We start from the raw sequence: 19,654 nt of genomic DNA, 5'->3' as shown, positions 1-19,654 counted from the left end.
TCCGATGGTTTTAGTCAATATTGCATTAAGACTTATTGACTTAAGAACTAGTATTAGCATTTGTTAGAAAAAAGTAAAAGTTAAATACAATAACACTAATGTCAAACACCATAGAAAAAAAAAAGAGTACAGTACATTAAAAAATAGAGCATTAAAAAAAAAAAAAAATGCTTGGCACGTATGTCTTTTTTGTTTTCACAATTGTACAGTAAGGCACAATGAGAATACTGTATCACATCCTGTCAGCAATCCCAAAAATGCAGGGCTGAAGTCTTTAATGGCTTTGGAGGTATCTTAATACCTTTTCCCTACCAGTTTACTCTGTTTATTACACCTCAGTACCAGTATCCTTTTGGCTCTTATTAATACAACCTGTGGCAGCTTTCCATGCTGTTCAATTTCTAACAGTCTAAATAAAAATACAGTATGCTGTAGATGATGCCCCTGAGCTAAAGAAGTAAAGGCAGTTTCCTTTTTTTCAGTTACAAGTTTAGCTTGATAGTTTGTATCTTCTCTATATTCCAAGCTTACTCACTTTTTTATGCATGCCAAGAGTACTGTACAGGTAGTTTGGTGATCATTAAGCAGATCATCATTTTGCAGAATTTTTCCCCAACCGAAGATTGAGGTGAAGATTTTTTTCTGATTTTTTCTTTGTTCTTCCATGCTTGATGTTTTTTCCCATTGGTATGCAATTTTCCCAGTTCTTGCATAATTTTGTTGATAAGTACTTATGAACAGTGCACAAAATATACTTTTTGTGGGGTGGATTACTTTTGAAAGCATGGGTGATGTGTGATTGTCTCATTAATTACTCGTACTTTTGTGCATTCTTTTTATTTGTTTATGGATCCTACCTCATTTCGTATGTGAAAATTAACCCTCCAGAGCCCAGTGTCCCCTGTAGGTTACACAAGTTTGTCTGGATGTGGATTATTAACCTTTATTACTTTGTCCTTAAATTTTGGTTTTCTATGGAGCTCAAGCATGTCTGTTTTCTTTGATATAATCAGTGTGGCCCATTGTTTACATATGAAGCTGTAGGAAGAGGTGAAAGAGGGAGTGTTAAGTCTTTTCACCAAATTATTGAGTACTCTACTCATTATGGCTACCAGAAAAGTAAAGGGGTAAGTGATGGTAACTCAGTGTCTCTTTTGAACAGCATAAATGGTTGCTAAATAACAGCAAACCACCTAAATAACCATATGATGACTGACATCAACTCTATATCATCTTTTATAAAGCCTGTCACCTGTAGGGGACACTGAGCACAAGCTAATACTGTGAAACCTGTGTCCAGTAACAACAGATGATTTTATGGTTTTCTATGGTTTTATTTCATGGTTTGCAGTTTATATGTCCTTGAATATATTGTAATCTTTGATTATTTATTTGTTGATTATTGATTGAACTGCTATTTAGATTATTCATAGTTTTTTATTTTATTTTCGGTCTGAGTCTTGAAGAGGCAGTTGAATTACTAGAGAAACTAGACAATGAGAACCAGGGTCCAGATGAAGAAATTAGAGGCAGAGATGTAGAGGAAATCACAATTTTCCCTCCAGTAGATGGGGCTGAAACAGATAATGATTCAGATGATGAAAATTCTGGAAACCTGAATCACCTTACTTCATCTCAGTTAGTGTCAGAATGTGAGATAAAAGTAGCTGTCAGGGAGGCACGAGACAGTACAAATGAGAATAATGAGGATAAATGTAAATCAAGGAACAAGAAAACAAACAGACTCTGGAAAGCTAATGTAGAACTCCCTAAATTATCTGTACCTGAGCAAGATGTGCAAGTGAATGACACTCTGGGAGAGTTTATGACGCCTACTGAATGTTTTGAACTCGGCTTTGACAAGTCATTGGTGAAGCTATTAGTGGATATGTCAAATAGATATGCATCTCAGAAAAACCATGAGCTACAGGTGACTGAAAGTGAGATGAAGGTGTATATAGGAATCCTTTTGTTGACAGGATATCTAACTCCAAAAAACATACGCATGTTTTGGGAGACAAAATCTGACACCCACAATCAACTGGTTTCAAATAGCATGAGAAGGGGGCGATTTTTTGAGATTCACAAATACCTACACACATGTGACAATGAGCAACTCCCTGATAATGACAAATTTGGAAAAGTGAGACATTACTTTGATTATTTGAATGAATGTTTTGTGAAAAATTCAAAGTATGTAATAACTAGTAACATATCTATTGATGAGACGTGCCATATTATGGGCATCATGGCAGTAAACAGCATATACATGCAAAACCAATTAGATTTGGATATAAATTATGGTCAGCTGCAACTCCAGGAGGATATCTGGTATACTTCATACCATACCAGGGATCAAAAACAGCCCCACTGCCAGATCAACTGAGGCTAGGACTTGGTGCTTCTGTTGTTTTGTCTCTCACATCTCACTTACCTAAGACAATCAAGTCATACAGTCTTTATTTTGACAACTTTTTCACTAGTCTGCCACTTCTGGATGATTATTAATAATAAGTATATTTATAGAATGACTGGGAATCGTCCAGGGTGCGAATTGGACAAGGAATTGTCTGATAGCTAATTGTCTCAGAACCCGCTGATCATGAGTAATCATATAAATCAGGTTTACTGGTTACAAGGCTTTATTCCATGTTGTACCCTTTCAAGCACTTCACCCTCCAAACTACCAGAACAGTAAATATTTAACTTGCACAATACCCAGGTACTGTGGAAAACAGTATAGCAAATCTTCCATTTCCTTCTCATCCAGTCTCACTCTGTATTCACTGACTTCAAGGGTTTGGCCTTTCAAAGGCCTGTCTTGCATAACTTTACTCTTCCCCACATTCACCTTTAGATTCCGTTTCTTACACGCTCCCCCAAACTCATCCAACAAGCCTTGCAACTCCCCTTCATCTTCACTTAACAACACAATATCACCTGCAAACAACAGTACAGGGAGTTTCCACACACTGCCCTTTGTCATTATCGCTGCTCCAACATCTGCTGTCCTACCTTGTATCTCTTTTATAACCCCATCCATATACAGATTGAACAACCATGGAGACATGACACGTCCCTGTTTCAATCCAACCTTCAAAGAGAACAATTCACTCAGTTCCCTATCTACATACACTGCAGCCTTAGCACCCTTATACATACTCTTCATGGCTTTCAACAACTTCCCATTTACTCCATGTATTCCTAATACTTTCCACATTCCTTGTCTATCCACTCTGTCACATGCTTTCTCCAAATCCGTGAAGCCACATACAACTTCTGTCTGTTCTCTACAAACTTCTCCACTAAAGACCTAAGAATGAATAACTGATCTGCACAACCTCATCCCTTCCTAAAACCTCCCTGTTTTTCAACTAATTCTTCTGTTATTTCCCTAACTCTGTCAGTAGGTCTCCTACCATACACTTTTTCCCCTTTTCCTTTGTACAGGGGAATGATTATATCTGACTTCCAATCCTCCGGGACTCTGCCTTCCTCCCAGGCCAGTCTGCACATCTTCCAAATCCATTCTACTGCCAGTAATGAAAATACTCCACCCCTTAGTATGAGAACCCCTTATCTCAAGCCCATCTCATGTCTTTCTATGGTGTGTGTTCCTTATTGTGTCTTCACTTTCTATTAATCTAACCATGCCTGTGTGTGTTTCTGATGCACAGCATATCATAATGTATGTATTTAGTTGGTCTGTGTTATTGTCAAAGGGAAAATTTGGGATTGCACTTGGGATGCCCGGTACTGTAGGGTAAATCCCATAGGTAGTGTGCTTTTGTTATTGTGCAAGTTCTTTATCACACACCAAGCCTTGTACCAGTTATGCATGATAACCAAGGGATCACAGTACCGTATATAAACGTGTGTTGCCAGGTGAGCTTGACTGCGACATTTTCTCTCATTTTTCTGTGTCTGTCCTCATCTCTTCCTATTTCTGCCATCTTTTCTGTCACTTTTTGTTAATCTTGTTTTCTTTGTCAGGTGGCTTTACATTGATTGACAAGCCAAAAAGTTTCCTAGATCCCAGGAAACCATTTACAACATTGGGTGGTAACTATATAACCAACCCATACATGTTCCCTATGTGTCAGCAAGTGGGTTGGTGGTGGGTTAGTTTCCCTCCATATAAAATAACTAACTTGCAGCCAAACGACCACCTATTATGGGATTATGGTGTCTGGCAATAGATATATAGGTAGATAGACAAGTACAGTATCCTTGAGTTAGTGAGTAATGTGGTGTGGATGATTTTCAGGAGTGGAAGGATTGCCATTGCTGGTGACTCAACTCTGGCCATTTCTACCTCTTCACCAAGTTAGCTGCCATCCATGACTGGACTAAACCACATATCTGCAGTTGGTACTACACATCAAGTTAAGCCACAGTGGAATGAAGGTTAGTATTGCTTTGCAGTTCTGTAGCAATTATCAGTCATTGGTATCATTATCCATGTGTAGTTTTCTTTGGGGCAGAGGGCAGTGAAATGGCAGGGGCAGGGCGACATGTAGGTGATTTGTCAGTGCCCACCCCTTACAGGATTAAGGCGTCTGCTTAGATAAATATAGTTTTCTTTGAACTATAAAAGGCACACCCAATCTCTTGGAAGCAGATTTTACAAGAGATGTAATATGATCTTTCCAAGATACATCCCAAGTAAGTGAAACCCCAAACATGTTCAAGGATGATGCAGGATTAAGCTGAATATTATTAAACATTAGTGTGTATACCTGTGGAAGATTTTGCGGGTTGATAAGTGTAAAAACTGAGTCATTGATGCATTAAAAACAACCAGATTATTTTTACCCCAGTCAGCGATATGAGCCAAGTCAGACATTAGGTGTGCCATAGCCTCATCCCTTGTTTGTTCAAGTAACTGCTGAGATGGAAGTTGCGGGAACCAAATAGAAAGGTGAAGGGTGGAGTCATCAGCGTACGAGTGGATAGGGTTAGATGTACTGCTTAGAAAGTCATTGATGAATAAAAGGAAGAGAGTTGGTAATAGGACGGAGCCCTGAGGAACACCACTGTTGATAGATCTAGGAGGAGAACGATGGCCTTCTACAACAGTGGCTATAGAATGACCAGAAAGGAAGCTAGAGATGAAGGCACAGATAGAAGGATAGAAACCGTAAGAGGGCAGTTTGGAAATTAAAGATTTATGCCAGACTCGAAGGAAAGCCTTTGAGATGTCAAGTGCAATGGCAAAGCTTTCACCAAAGTCCCAAAAGGAGGATAACCAGGAGTCTGAAAGGTAGGTTGGTAGTGGGTGTGTGCTTAGGCTGTTGCAAGAGGCAGACTGAGGAAGACTTGGGACAAGGTCATAGAGGGTGACCTAACAAGTGAGAGACTGATTAGGGAGGCTGCTGGATATTGAGCAGTGTGGGGAGAGCAAGAGTTTAGTTATCATTCTGCATTATCTGCATATTATTTAAAATGTGTGTGTGTGTGTGTAAAGGAATATTATTCACCAGATTTCAGGACGGACTATTGCTTACCCTATCTGAGGTCAAGGAAAGAGAGCAAAAATTATATACATCTATTCACAAGTCATTAAGGAGGCATTACACAGAAGGACACAAGTAATCAGGCCCATCAGGTGGTTAGGCCTTTCACACAACACCCAACACTGGCTCGGGTCCTCTGAAGTTCCTCCTGGTACTGCCACCTAGACACCGTAGATACTGCACCACGGCTACACAATTCACACCCAGGACGCCTCCCTAGCCCGGCCCTTGACGTGGGTAGGGTCCTGCCTCCTAGATTGGAAAACGATAAGAATTAGCACAGCCCACAAAACACTTAGGTATATCACAGATGACACGCAAGTCGTAAACACAAAGTATTGATGGATCACTATATAAAATCAAGTTAAGTATTTCAGAAAGTTTTCTGATATCTTAAATCAAAATATAGTTAAAGCACAAAGCACTGTGTAATCTTACCGTCCAGTATGGAGGTAGAGAAACTAGTGAGGAAGAAGGTCTCTAGGCCGAATGAGAATGGTTCTTGTCCAGTTCAACTACCGAAGTAATGAGATAGTTGATTCGTGATCTCAGAATGAATCAGCATTAAATTCATAATCAAACAAAATCTCGAAAAGGGGAGTACAGTACTTCTGGAGCACTGATCGAACCCCATTTACGTGAATGAACCATAACCTGTTAAAACATCCCTAAGTAACTGTTTCGATCCCAAACTATCTGTATCAGACTACAGAATAAATTATACTGAAGACAAGGAATCTAAACAAATACACTCAGCAAGCCTAAGAAACTACTCTAACTTAAGTATACCTATCTTATCCCTCACACAGCTCCCCTAAGAAGTATCTAGCCAGAGGATAGATAGAACAAGGATTATTACCTATAGGCTCGACTCAGGAAATCAGCACCTATATTATCAGAGCCTGCAACATGAACTAACCTAAATCTGTAGGGCTGCAAGCTAAGGGCCCATCGCAATAGCCTATTATTGGATCCCTTAAACTTAGCTAAGTAGATCAATGGCTTGTGGTCAACCTCTAATATGAACTCTGCACCCGTTAAATAAAAACTGAACTTTTGTACCCCAAAGATTATAGCCAAACATTCTCTCTCTATGGTTGAATACCGCGTCTCTCTATCTAGAAGTTTTCTATTTGCGTAGGAAATTGGAAAAGGCACTCCATCAACATACTGCAGTAGGACAGCTCCTAAGCCCGAATCGGAGGAATCTGTTCGAAGTACAAAAGGAAGTGTAAGGTCAGGAAGCCTAAGAACCGGGTACTCTGTTAAAGCCTTCTTCAATTTAGCAAAACATTCTCTTGACTCATCTGACCAGGGTAATGGTTCATGTACTTCTTTGCGCAGAAGGTCAGATAGAGGGGCAGACATAGCAGCAGCTTTAGGGATAAATCTCCTGTAAAAAGAAATCATTCCCAAAAAGGATTGCAGAGTTTTCTTACTGGATGGGGGCTCTATCTCTAAAATGGCTTGAACTTTGTCCATCTGGGGTCTCAAATACTGTCCATCAGCAACATAACCCAAGTATTGGATAGAAGGGAATCCAAACCTACACTTAGAAGGCTTAGCTGTCAAGTTATATTCTCTTAGTCTATCCACAACAGCAGTAAGGGCTTTCATGTGTTCTTCCCAAGTAGCAGAGAATACAAAAACATTGTCGAAGTAGAAAGAAACATTCTTCAGACCAGCCAGCACAATTCTCATGAGGTGTATATAAGTGGCACAAGCAGTTACTAACCCAAATGGCATTCTAGTAAATTCCATCAGTCCCTTGTGGGTTTGAAAAGCTGCTTTCTCAGACAATGGCACCTGATGATAAGCCTTAGATAGATCCAACTCAGAAAAATACTTAGCACTAGTAAACTTGTGCAAATCCTCTTCCATAGTACACATAGGTTCAGCATGAAATTGAGTAACGTCGTTAAGTACCCTATAATCAACTGTCAGGCGATAACTGTCATCAGGCTTTTTGATCAGTACAACAGGTGAAGAGTGAGGGGAAGATGAAGGCCGAATTATTCCTAACTCAAGGAGATTATCTACCTCTTTCTCAAAATGTGATCTTAGATGGATGGGCACTGGGTATGAGTTTGATTTCAGTCTGTCGGTTGATGAAAGGACAATGTCATGCTCTATAGCGGTGGTGCACCCAGGAATTTCAGAGAATACTTCACTGTACTTGCCAGTAAGGCACATTAGATCTTTTACTTTATCTTTAGATAGGCTAGGACAAACCATGGCATTATTACTTACATCACAAGGGGGATCAGGCCGTACGTTCTCAACTGGTACAGTGAGAATCTCTGGGTCCTCGTCACCATCATCCGCTGTCAACACACAGGCTTGCACAGTTAACAAAGGTCTGGAAGCATCATTAAGGGAGTCAGGTTCATCTATGACCTGAGCAAGACCAGCACAAGCTCTGCGGTGATATTTCTTTAGGAGGTTAATATGATACAGCTTGCTCTTCCCATTCTCATCAATCACATAGGTAACCTTATTCTTACACTCTAGGACAGGGAAAGGGCCCTTCCATGACATAAGCAACTTACTGTGAGTATCTGGTAAGAGGACAAGGGCCTCATCACCTGGCTTCAGTTTACGAGCTTGAGCCTTTAGATCAAAGTAGGACTTATACTGGGCACATGAGATCTCAGCATTTTGGGCAGCTATCTTTGAACACTCTTCCAGCTTATTCTGTAACTCTACGACATATTGGAAAGAAGTACGAGTATCCTCATTTACCTTACGGTCCTCCCATAGATCTCTTAAGACTGCTAATGGACCTCTCACCGTTCTCCCATACAACATCTCAAAAGCAGAAAACCCAGTTCTATCGCTTGGAACCTCTCGTAAAGCAAACATAGTGGGGATCAAGTACCTGTGCCATTCAGTTGGTTTATCTGAGCAGAGCTTTCTCAAAGCAGCTTTAAGGGTGGAATGTAGTCGCTCTATCCGGCCATTACTCTGTGGATGATAAGGTGTAGTAAACAAAGGTTTAACCCCTAAAAGCTTGTGGATCTCCTGCATTAATTGAGGGGTAAACTGAGTTCCCTGATCTGAAAGAATTTCACGAGGTATACCTACTCTGGAAAAGATGGTAATCAAAGCTTCTGCTACGGATACAGTATCAATGTTCTTAAGGGGCAAGGCTTCAGGGAATCCTGTTGCAAAGTCGACTAATGTCAAGATATATCTGTGGCCTTCTGAGGATGGAGGGGATAGGGGACCAACTAGATCGATTGCCACTCTAGTGAAAGGTTCAGTGATAATTGGCATGGCTTGGAGTGGAGCTGGCTTAACTCTACCTTTCAGTGACAGGCGCTGGCATTTGTCACAGGATCTGCAATAGTTTCTGATATCAACAGACATTCCAGGCCAGAAGAATACTTCCTTTGTCTTCATCTCGGTTTTCCTATGAGATAAATGACCTGAAAAAGGACTTTCGTGGGCAACTGAGAGGATAAGATCTCGGCAATCCCTAGGAACAACTAAAGACTTCTTACCAACATTCCCCTTAAACCTGGCAGCAGTGCATGTGCGATACATTAGTCCATCAATAACCTCGTATTTGAAGGTAGTTCCATTACGAGTTACTTCAGTCTCTCCTGACTGTACCTTGGCTCGAACAGACGAGAGTGTAGGGCAGGTCTCCTGTAATGAACTGAAATGTTGGGGAGTTATGTCAGGAGGAGGTATCTTTGGAAGAACTAAAGGGTGAACCCTTTTCTTACTCGAGGCACGAGTTTGAACGACACCAATGACATTACCGGGCTCTGCACTCTCTTCTTTACAGAATTTAAGAGCACCAGGCACATTCCCAATTAATACACTGCCAAATGTTATGGGGGCTCTCAGTACATCAGCCCAGCCTGTGAAGTAGGGGCACCTGATATAGCACCTAACTTGAGGGAAAGAATCTTTAAGGCCCCAGATAATCCGATACCTCTACCATCTTACACCCTGACACATCAATATCTGGAAGAACCTCTTCAGATACAAGTATACATGAACATCCACTGTCCCTAATAATAGTGGAAACCCAAGAGCCATTAACAGTTCCACCTGTGGTATAATCTGGGAGATGACTATCTTTGAAACAATATCCTATTCTCTGTTCAGGAGCTGCTGGGGTTAGCTGTTTAAAAGCAAGAGGATTCTTAGGGCAACGGGGTTTGATGTGCCCCTTCTCACCACATCCGTGACAAGTTACATTAGAATAATCTCTCTTGCGAGAGGCTGTGACAGACGGTAACTGGCCTGACTGTTTACTTGCATCAGATTGGTTAAATTGACTTGAACTAGAAGTACCAACTTTCTTACCTTTACTAGGATCAAATTTTGATTTAGGGTAAGCGCTGTGAGCCGATGCCCAGTTATCAGCCAGGGTCACTGCCTCCTTCAGAAGAGTCACATTATGTTCCTTGATGAAGGTTCTCAAGTCTGGGGAAAGCGATGACAAAAACTGATCAAGGAGAATGAAGTCTCTTAAAGACTTATACTCTTTCTGTATGGAGCAAGAGGCCATCCACTGATCAAGAAGACGGCTTAGTTGAATGGAAAACATATCATAGGTTTCCCCAAACTTTATCCTAGCAGTCTTAAACTCCTGGCGGTAACTATCTGGGGTTTTAGCAAAGCCTCTCAAAAGAGCATCTTTTAACAAGTTATAGTCTTTTGTAATCTCTGGAGACAAACTAGTATATATGTCTACACATTTTCCTGTCAGGAGGCTACCCAAGCAAACTGCATAAGTGTCACTATTAATTCCCAGAAGACTAGCAATCCTTTCAAATCTAATGAGATATGAAGAGATATCTTCTCCATCCTTATAAAAGGGTAGTTTAGGTCTACCTGTTTCAGGGGGATCAGAAACTGTTCTTGAAGGTTGAGCGTTTTTGGCTAACTGTAGATCGCATTCTAATTTTAATCTCTCGAGCTCTCTCACTTCTCGTTCCTTCTGTCTTTCTCTCTCTCTCTCCCTTTCTCTCTTTTCTCTCTCCCTTTGTCTTTCCTCACGAGCTATGGCTTGTTGTTGGAGCACATATTGAGCCACTTCATTCCCTTTAAGCCCCAGAGATTCGGCTTGATTTTTAAGAGTGTCAATAGAATCATCCATGGTAAAAAAAAAAAAAAAAATTAATAATGCAAAATAACTAGCTTCTCACTCCCACAAGTATGGGAGAACCTCACGTAGCTCCTACCGAGATATGAGGCTTAAGTCTATGGATTATAATGACTATGACATACAAGATCCTAACTGAATGATAGTTCTCTCTTCTCAGGACAGAAGACAACACGAAACTATCTGCAGGATGCGAGCAGTAGTCAGAAATTTGGTATACAGTATACAAATATTGGTATACGGAAATTATACTTGGTGTATAAAAGGCTTACCTCCGGGCCCCAAGGATGGCAAGCTACCCATGGCGGGCAATAATCATAGGCAGGTTACACAACATACCTAGCTGAAGTGGTTGAATAATTGTATAATAACTTCAATTCCCTCTACCACAGAAAGGAGTAAGCAGTCGTATCCTAGCAGCAGGGTCGCCATATGTAAAGGAATATTATTCACCGGATTTCAGGACGGACTATTGCTTACCCTATCTGAGGTCAAGGAAAGAGAGCAAAAATTATATACATCTATTCACAAGTCATTAAGGAGGCATTACACAGAAGGACACAAGTAATCAGGCCCATCATGTGGTTAGGCCTTTCACACAACACCCAACAATGGCTCTGGTCCTCTGAAGTTCCTCCTGGTACTGCCACCTAGACACCGTAGATACTGCACCACGGCTACACAATTCACACTCAGGACGCCTCCCTAGCCCGGCCCTTGACGTGGGTAGGGTCCTGCCTCCTAGATTGGAAAACGATAAGAATTAGCACAGCCCACAAAACACTTAGGTATATCACAGATGACACGCAAGTCGTAAACACAAAGTATTGATGGATCACTATATAAAATCAAGTTAAGTATTTCAGAAAGTTTTCTGATATCTTAAATCAAAATATAGTTAAAGCACAAAGCACTGTGTAATCTTACCGTCCAGTATGGAGGTAGAGAAACTAGTGAGGAAGAAGGTCTCTAGGCCGAATGAGAATGGTTCTTGTCCAGTTCAACTACCGAAGTAATGAGATAGTTGATTCATGATCTCAGAATGAATCAGCATTAAATTCATAATCAAACAAAATCTCGAAAAGGGGAGTACTTCTGGAGCACTGATCGAACCCCATTTACGTGAATGAACCATAACCTGTTAAAACATCACTAAGTAACTGTTTCGATCCCAAACTATCTGTATCAGACTACAGAATAAATTATACTGAAGACAAGGAATCTAAACAAATACACTCAGCAAGCCTAAGAAACTACTCTAACTTAAGTATACCTATCTTATCCCTCACACGCATATAATAGCGAGCACGTTCGGCGAGAACGTGTTTGGGGCGAACCTAGTGCATACTGCTGGTGCAGTACTGCTTGCAAATACAGTAATACTGTACCTCAATATACAATACCCTGGCTTAACGATGGTAGAAATTGCACCATATCCTGCCTAATGATGGCCAAACCCCTGTTTAGTGATGGATTTTGATTTTTTTTTACTGATTTTGGTGATAATTTAGACAAAAATTGTGTTTAGATTGATTTATAAACTCTTTTTAGACTTAGATTAATGTGTTTTAGCCATAGGTGGGTTGAACATTGTCATTTTGGGGTACAGTTTACTAAGCTTAATTTTTTGCCAGACTTATATTTGACAATTTTTTTACTTTATTGGTTGGTTTTAGTGAGCTATTTACAGGTGTTAGGCTTCGGTTAGCTTCCTTGACAGCTGTTAAGCCATTTAGATTGGGTTTAAACTTGTTTTTTGGCTCATTTGGCTGGGTTTTGGGCTTGGTTTGGATGGAAACCCAAGGTACTTGTTAAAAGTACCCCAATGTATTATGATACCCCGCCTAATGATGGGGTTTTACCTAACCATTTACTTCATTTAATCGGGGTATGCCTGTACCGGACAAGAACTTGCTAGCCTAGTGCAGAGTTTAGCAGATGTCTGTGAGCATTGCATCTTGAGAGTAAGTGTAGAAAAGAGAAAAGTGATGGTTATTGAGAGAGAAAGTTACTCCCAGTGCTATGTTGCGGTGAATCGAGAGAGACTGGAATTGGTGAAAGAGTTCAGTTACTTGAGTACAGTGATAGAAAAGAGAGGGAAATGTGCAAAAGAAGTTGAAAGTAGAGTGACACAAGGAAAAGTAGCTGGTGCGGTGAAGGCCTTGATAAGAAACAGAGGCTTGAGAGTTGCAGCTGCATGAGGCTTACATGAAGGAGTGTTAGTGCCAATTTTGACATGAGAGTGTAGTGTGGCATGAAAATGAAAAGTCAAGAGTGAGAGCAACTAAGATGAGACTGCTAAGAAATGTATGTGGAGCACCGAAGGTGGGTAGGATACGAAATAATGTGATTTGTGAAAGATGTGGAGTGAGGAAGTCGGTGGACACCAGAATCAAAGAGAGTGTACTGAGTGGAGAGAATGAATAACAATAGAGTGATGAAAAAGGTATAGCTGAGTGAATTTGAAGGAAGGAGGAGGTGAGGTAGGCCAAGGAGAAGGTGGAGAGAGATGGTGGATGAGTGTGAGGAAGAGAGGTTTGGAAGTCTGTGAGGCTAGGGAACTGACAAGAGATTGAGCTGGCTGGATGAATGTTGTGAGGAGAAGTGCATGATCAGGGATTTGGCACCCCTTTTTAGCGTGGTATCGTCTGGATTGACTCTATTGGATACATTTGTGTGAAGCTACAGAACATGGTGAATGTTTTTAGCGTATCTGATAGAGCCAGGATTCTGGGGGCATGAATGATGAATGTATGGAAGTATAACCCATTGGATTGGGCAAATTTGGGCTGTCTGGACGTTGCTACTCCTCACTCTGCCCTGGGGTGGGAAAGGAGGTCCTGTTTCTTGATATTTCCCAAGTTGACCTGACAATGAAGTTTCAATATCTAACACTGAAAATGCTTGGAAACTGTAAATAAGCTCAAAATTTAATATTTCATACTGAAAATATTATTGTGATTATTATTATTATTATTATTATTATTTTTTTTTTGACAAACAGGAGTTTAAATGATATTCAGAGTTTGCCAGAGGTACAGATGTTAATTATAAAGTTCCATAAAATCATAACACAATTATTGTGTTTTTGACACCTGGAAACGTAATAAAAACATTGTTGAAAATACAGAAATCAAATATAATTAGTGACATGTACAATAGTGACAGGAAATGTGTTGCAAATCCTGGTCACAGAATGCATATAATAATTGCATTAACTATCAGACTAATGAAGAACACACAATATTTGTATGATATCATATAAACTCCAAAGATGCATGAATGTGAGGATTGTAAAACTGAAGAAAATAATTTACCAGCTACAGCTGCTGTGTCTATCTATCTATTGCCAGACACCTTTATCCCATAAGGGATGACCACAAACAAATTACCTCTATGTTGCCCTGTCCAATGCCATGCTCCCAGCTTACACACCCCGCTCTCATGTACCTCTCCATTCCTTCCCACCATCTCATCCTTGGCCTTGTCCTCCCTCCACCTCACTCACACACACACTCCTCGTCAGTCTGTCACTCTTCATCTTCTCCACATGGCCAAACCACCTCAAATTGCTTCTCGTAACGCTTCCTATCCCACCTACACCACAACGTTCCTTCACATCCTCATTTGTCAGGCTGTCTCTCCATGTGACTCCACATGCTCCTCTCAAATAACTCCTTTCCATTGCCCTTTCTCTTGACTTGTGTCCTTCCAACAAGGTTCAAGCTTCACTTCCATACGTTAAAGTTGTTATCACAGTACTGTCATGCAGTAACTTTTTCACCTCCATGCTCACTTCCCTGTTTCTTATCACTGCCCTCAAAGAACCTGCACCCTTTCTTCCATGTTGTACCCTTTCAAGCACTTCACCCTCCAAACTTCCATCTTTACTCATCACACTACCCAGGTACTTAAATGCTCGCACATTTTCCATTTCCTCCTCATCTAGTCTCACTCTGTATTCACTGACTTCACTTCTCTCAAAGACCATAACTTTACTCTTCCCTACATTCACTTTTAGATTCCGTTTCTTACACGCTCCCCCAAACTCATCCAACAAGCGTTGCAACTCCCCTTCATCTTCACTTAACAACACAATATCACCTGCAAACAACAGTACAGGGAGTTTCCACACACTGGCCTTTGTCATCAGCGCTGCTCCAACATCTGCTGTCCTACCTTGTGTCTCTTTTATAACCCCATCCATATACAGATTGAACAGCCATGGAGACATGACACGTCCCTGTTTCAATCCAGCCTTCAAAGAGAACAATTCACTCAGTTCCCTATCCACATACACTGCAGCCTTAGCACCCTTATACATACTCTTCATGGCTTTCAACAACTTCCCATTTACTCCATGTATTCCTAATACTTTCCACATTCCTTGTCTATCCACCCTGTCACATGCTTTCTCCAAATCCATGAAGCCACATACAACTTCTGTCTGTTCTCTACAAACTTCTCCACTAAAGACCTAAGAATGAATATGTGATCTGCACAACCTGATCCCTTCCTAAAACCTCCCTGTTTTTCAACTAATTCTTCTGTTATTTCCCAAACTCTGTCAGTAGGTCTCCTACCATACACTTTTTCCCCTTTTCCTTTGTACAGGGGAATGGTTATACGTGACTTCCAATCCTTCGGGACTCTGCCTTCCTCCCAGGCCAGTCTGCACATCTTCCAAATCCATTCTACTGCCATTAATGATAATTCTCCACCCCTTAATATGAGAACCCCCTATCTCAAGCCCATCTCATGTCTTTCTGTGGTGTGTGTTCCTTATTGTGTCTTCACTTTCTATTAATCTAACCATGCCTGTGTGTGTTTCTGATGCACAGCATATCGTAATGTATGTATTTAGTTGGTCTGTGTTATTGTCAAAGGGAAAATTTGGGATTGCACTTGGGGTGCCCGGTACTGTAGGGTAAATCCCATAGGTAGTGTGCTTTTGTTATTGTGCAAGTTATTTATCATACACCAAGCCTTGTACCAGTTATGCATGATAACCAAGGGATCACAGTACCGTATATAAACGTGTGTTGCCAGGTGAGCTTGACTGCGACATTTTCTCTCATTTTCCTGTGTCTGTCCTCATCTCTTCCTATTTCTGCCATCTTTTCTGTCACTTTTTGTTAATCTTGTTTTCTTTTTCAAGTGGCTTTACATTGATTGACAAGCCAAAAAGTTTCCTAGATCCCAGGAAACCATTTACAACATTGGGTGGTAACTATATAACCAACCCATACATGATCCCTATGTGTCAGCAAGTGGGTTGGTGGTGGGTTAGTTTCCCTCCATATAAAATAACTAACTTGCAGCCAAACGACCACCTATTATGGGATTATGGTGTCTGGCAATAGATATATAGGTAGATAGGCAAGTACAGTATCCTTGAGTTAGTGAGTAATGTGGTGTGGATGATTTTCAGGAGTGGAAGGATTGCCATTGCTGGTGACTCAACTCTGGCCATTTCTACCTCTTCACCAAGTTAGCTGCCATCCATGACTGGACTAAACCACATATCTGCAGTTGGTACTACACATCAAGTTAAGCCACAGTGGAATGAAGGTTAGTATTGCTTTGCAGTTCTGTAGCAATTATCAGTCATTGGTATCATTATCCATGTGTAGTTTTCTTTGGGGCAGAGGGCAGTGAAATGGCAGGGGCAGGGCGACATGTAGGTGATTTGTCAGTGCCCACCCCTTACAGGATTAAGGCATCTGCTTAGATAAATATAGTTTTCTTTGGCACAGGATGTAAAATATCCAGAACTATAAAAGGAGGCAGGTAAATGGGAAGGTTTAACAGAAGAGTAATGAGTAAAATGGGCTTTACATCCATTTATTTTACTGTCAATCTTTTAAAAATTCTCAGCTCCATTTAGAAGGCATTACACCATATACAAATGACCTTATATTCTCTTGCAAGTTGTTCATTTTAGAGGAAGTATTGAAAAGATATGATTGATACCATTTCAGAACCAAAAAGCTCAGAGTCGGAATTAACTGCTGAGATGGAAGTTGCGGGAACCAAATAGAAAGGTGAAGGGTGGAGTCATCAGCGTACGAGTGGATAGGGTTAGATGTACTGCTTAGAAAGTCATTGATGAATAAAAGGAAGAGAGTTGGTAATAGGACGGAGCCCTGAGGAACACCACTGTTGATAGATCTAGGAGGAGAACGATGGCCGTCAACAACAGCGGCTATAGAACGATCAGAAAGGAAGCTAGAGATGAAGGCACAGATAGAAGGATAGAAACCGTAAGAGGGCAGTTTGGAAATTAAAGATTTATGCCAGACTCGATTGAAAGCCTTTGAGATATCAAGTGCAATGGCAAAGCTTTCACCAAAGTCCCAAAAGGAGGATGACCAGGAGTCTGAAAGGTAGGTTGGTAGTGGGTGTGTGCATAGTATAATATTATTGGCTTATATTTTACTTATAGTACCGGAAATACAATATTATTATTCTTGAATCTATTAGTAATATATTGTTATTTATTTAAAAGACTTATACTTATGTTGCCAACTGAAAGCTCCTGCAACATTATTGGAAAAAATAGACTCTCTTGGAGACTGCCCACCAGCCGGCTTTTATTGTGGCCTTTTTGTTGTTTTCGTGTTGCTGCCGTATTTACGGACAATTATTACATGGTGTCAGGTGTGGGGTTTCCTTGAATGTCTCCCGAATAAGCTAATTATGACTGTATACCCGAAAGAAGAGGGTTTTCCGTGAAACAGCTGTAACAAGATAGCCAAGGCCTTCGTTGTTGTTGTTATTGTTAGCAAGTGAAGATGGCCGACCATAATCGCCTGCCGGGTCCTCTTTCTTTGGAAGGTAACTGTGTGAGAACTGGAGGAAATTTATCCAGGAGTTCGAAATATACCTAATTAGCTCTGAAAAAGAAGGTAAGAAGAATGAAGTTAAGGTTGCATTACTCCTTCACTGTGGTGGTCGTGAGCTGCTGGACATCTACAACACACTTCCTGTGTCTGAAGAGGAAAAGAAAGACTACAAAAAGCTAGTGGCTAGTTTAAATTTGCACTTTGAACCAAAGAAGTATACCACATATGAGAGATATTTGTTTAATACAAGGACACAACAGCCAGGTGAGAGTATTGATAGCTTCGTCACAGACCTAAGAAAGAAGGCCAAGAACTGTAACTATGGTACCCTGCATGACGAATTATTAAGAGACAGAGTTATTTGTGGTATAATTGATGATACTTTAAGGAGCAGACTTTTGAGAATTGATGATCCTAGTTTAGAAGAGGTTCTGAACCAGTGCCGAACCCATGAAGTTAGTGAGGAACACCTAAAGGAATTTAATGCAGCTTTCCAGTCCACTGTTAATGTTACAAGTAAAGCCACCAAGGCCAATGCAAGGAATACCAAGAGGAATGGAAGTGAACCCAACCCAATCGATGCACAAAGCTGCAAGTTCTGTGGATTCCAGCACGTATTCAATCGCCGATTCTGCCCTGCTGCTGATCAAGAATGTCACAAGTGCGGGCGATGGGGCCATTTCAAGATTAAATGCACCTCCCAAGGACAGCGCAAGGCCCGAAGTAAGTCCGTAAGGAACGCATGTGTGGAACAGGACTACTCTTCTGGGTCTGATGAGTATCAAGATAAGACAGTGGGTTATCTGTGTGCTGAGAGTAAATCCTCCAATATAAACTACTGTAAGTCTGGTAAGAAACATGATTTAATAGAACTTGAGTTTCCAGATCATCAATGTGAATTTAGGGCTTTGATTGACACTGGTGCTGAGGTTAGTGTGCTACCAAAGAAGATTTTTGATATGATGAAGCCCAAACCAACACTAGGTAAAACCAAGACTGTTCTTGTGTCTTTTACAGGAGATAAAGTTACTCCAGTTGGTAAAATTTGGATTGAATGCCTACATAATAGTCAAAGGTACAAACTTGTGTTTCATATTGTTGATCTTGATTGTAAGCCTCTGCTAAGTAGGAATGCCTGTGAACTTCTTGGTGTTGTTAAATTTATGAAACAAGTAACGGCAAAGTCAACAGAATCTGCAATACCAGTGTCGATGAAGTCACTGATTTCAGAATATGCTGATGTTTTTCAAGGGTTAGGCTGCATTGATGGTAGAGTTCACCTAGAGGTGGATCCCAGTGTAAGCCCTGTAGTGCATCCTCCAAGGAAAGTACCTGTAGCACTTAGAACTAAACTGAAGGCAGAATTAGATGAAATGGAGAAAAATGGAGTAGTTGTAAAAGAAAGTACACCAACTGACTGGGTAAATAGTATGGTGATAGTTGAGAAAGGTGACAAACTCAGAGTGTGCATAGACCCTAGAGATCTCAATAAAGCTTTAAAGAGACAACATTATCCCCTTCCTACCATTGAAGAAATCTCCACTAGATTGTCTAATGCTAAAGTATTTTCTGTCCTTGATGCCACCAAAGGATTTTGGCAGTTAGAATTAGATGAAGCATCATGAAAACTTCTCACTTTCAACACATGCTTTGGTAGGTACAGGTATCTGCGCTTAGGTTTTGGTGTTAGTCCAGCTCCAGAAATCTATCAAAGGAGGATGCACGAGATGTTTGATGATTTAGAAGGTGTAGAGGTTATAATGGATGATATTTTAGTATATGGAAGTGACGAGAAAGAACATGATGAAAGACTGAAGACTGTGCTACAGAGATGTAGAGAAAGAAATCTGAAGCTAACCTCAAATAAACTGAAATTAAAGACAGATCAGGTAGAATATATAGGTCATGTTCTTACCCCTGATGGATTGAAGCCTGATCCTAGAAAGGTGGAGGTTATTACAAAGTTTCCACCTCCTCAGGACAAAACTGAACTTCTCAGATTCATGGGTATGGTTAACTATTTAGCCAAGTTCATTCCTAGGTTGTCAAACATAAATGAACCATTAAGAAGATTATTAGAGAAGGATGCTGACTTCCATTGGGATGATGAACAAGTACAATGTTTTGAGAAATTAAAGAAACTAGTTAGTGAGGCTCCTGTTCTGAGATTT

The 19,654-nt window shown here is 40.6% G+C and overlaps 2 protein-coding genes across 2 annotated transcripts; one reads left to right on the top strand and one right to left on the bottom strand.

Moving 5' to 3' along the window:
- Positions 1-2,586: 2,586 nt before the first annotated feature.
- On the bottom strand, positions 2,587-10,941 carry LOC145389613 (uncharacterized). Its single transcript, XM_080264857.1, has 4 exons — positions 10,911-10,941; positions 9,837-9,956; positions 6,688-9,385; positions 2,587-2,596 (listed from the first exon to the last, which is right to left on the bottom strand). The coding sequence occupies exons 1-4, from the start codon at positions 10,939-10,941 to the stop codon at positions 2,587-2,589; spliced, it is 2,859 nt and encodes a 952-aa protein (XP_080120983.1).
- Positions 10,942-16,142: 5,201 nt separating this feature from the next.
- On the top strand, positions 16,143-19,108 carry LOC145389612 (uncharacterized). Its single transcript, XM_080264856.1, has 2 exons — positions 16,143-16,209; positions 17,547-19,108. The coding sequence occupies exons 1-2, from the start codon at positions 16,143-16,145 to the stop codon at positions 19,106-19,108; spliced, it is 1,629 nt and encodes a 542-aa protein (XP_080120982.1).
- Positions 19,109-19,654: the final 546 nt, after the last annotated feature.

The sequence above is a fragment of the Coenobita brevimanus genome, unplaced genomic scaffold (assembly GCF_032717465.1).
Source record: "Coenobita brevimanus isolate Jiangsu-jjx unplaced genomic scaffold, ASM3271746v2 jjx.HiC_scaffold_154, whole genome shotgun sequence".
NCBI lineage: Eukaryota > Metazoa > Arthropoda > Malacostraca > Decapoda > Coenobitidae > Coenobita > Coenobita brevimanus.
This window is presented reverse-complemented; position numbering and strand designations above follow the sequence as displayed.

Bases quoted from the DNA above. Each gene is read 5' to 3' on its own strand.
- LOC145389613 (XM_080264857.1), bottom strand. From the start codon at position 10,941: ATGGGTAGCTTGCCATCCTTGGGGCCCGGAG. The intron at 9,957-10,910 runs GTAAGCCTTTTA...CGCTTTCCCCAG, and splicing joins GCCATCCTTGGGGCCCGGAG to ACTTGAGAACCTTCATCAAG. The intron at 9,386-9,836 runs GTAAGAAAGTTG...CCTACTTCACAG, and splicing joins AAAATTTGATCCTAGTAAAG to GCTGGGCTGATGTACTGAGA.
- LOC145389612 (XM_080264856.1), top strand. From the start codon at position 16,143: ATGACTGGACTAAACCACATATCTGCAGTTGGTACTACACATCAAGTT. The intron at 16,210-17,546 runs GTTAGTATTGCT...CTGAAAAAGAAG, and splicing joins TAAGCCACAGTGGAATGAAG to GTAAGAAGAATGAAGTTAAG.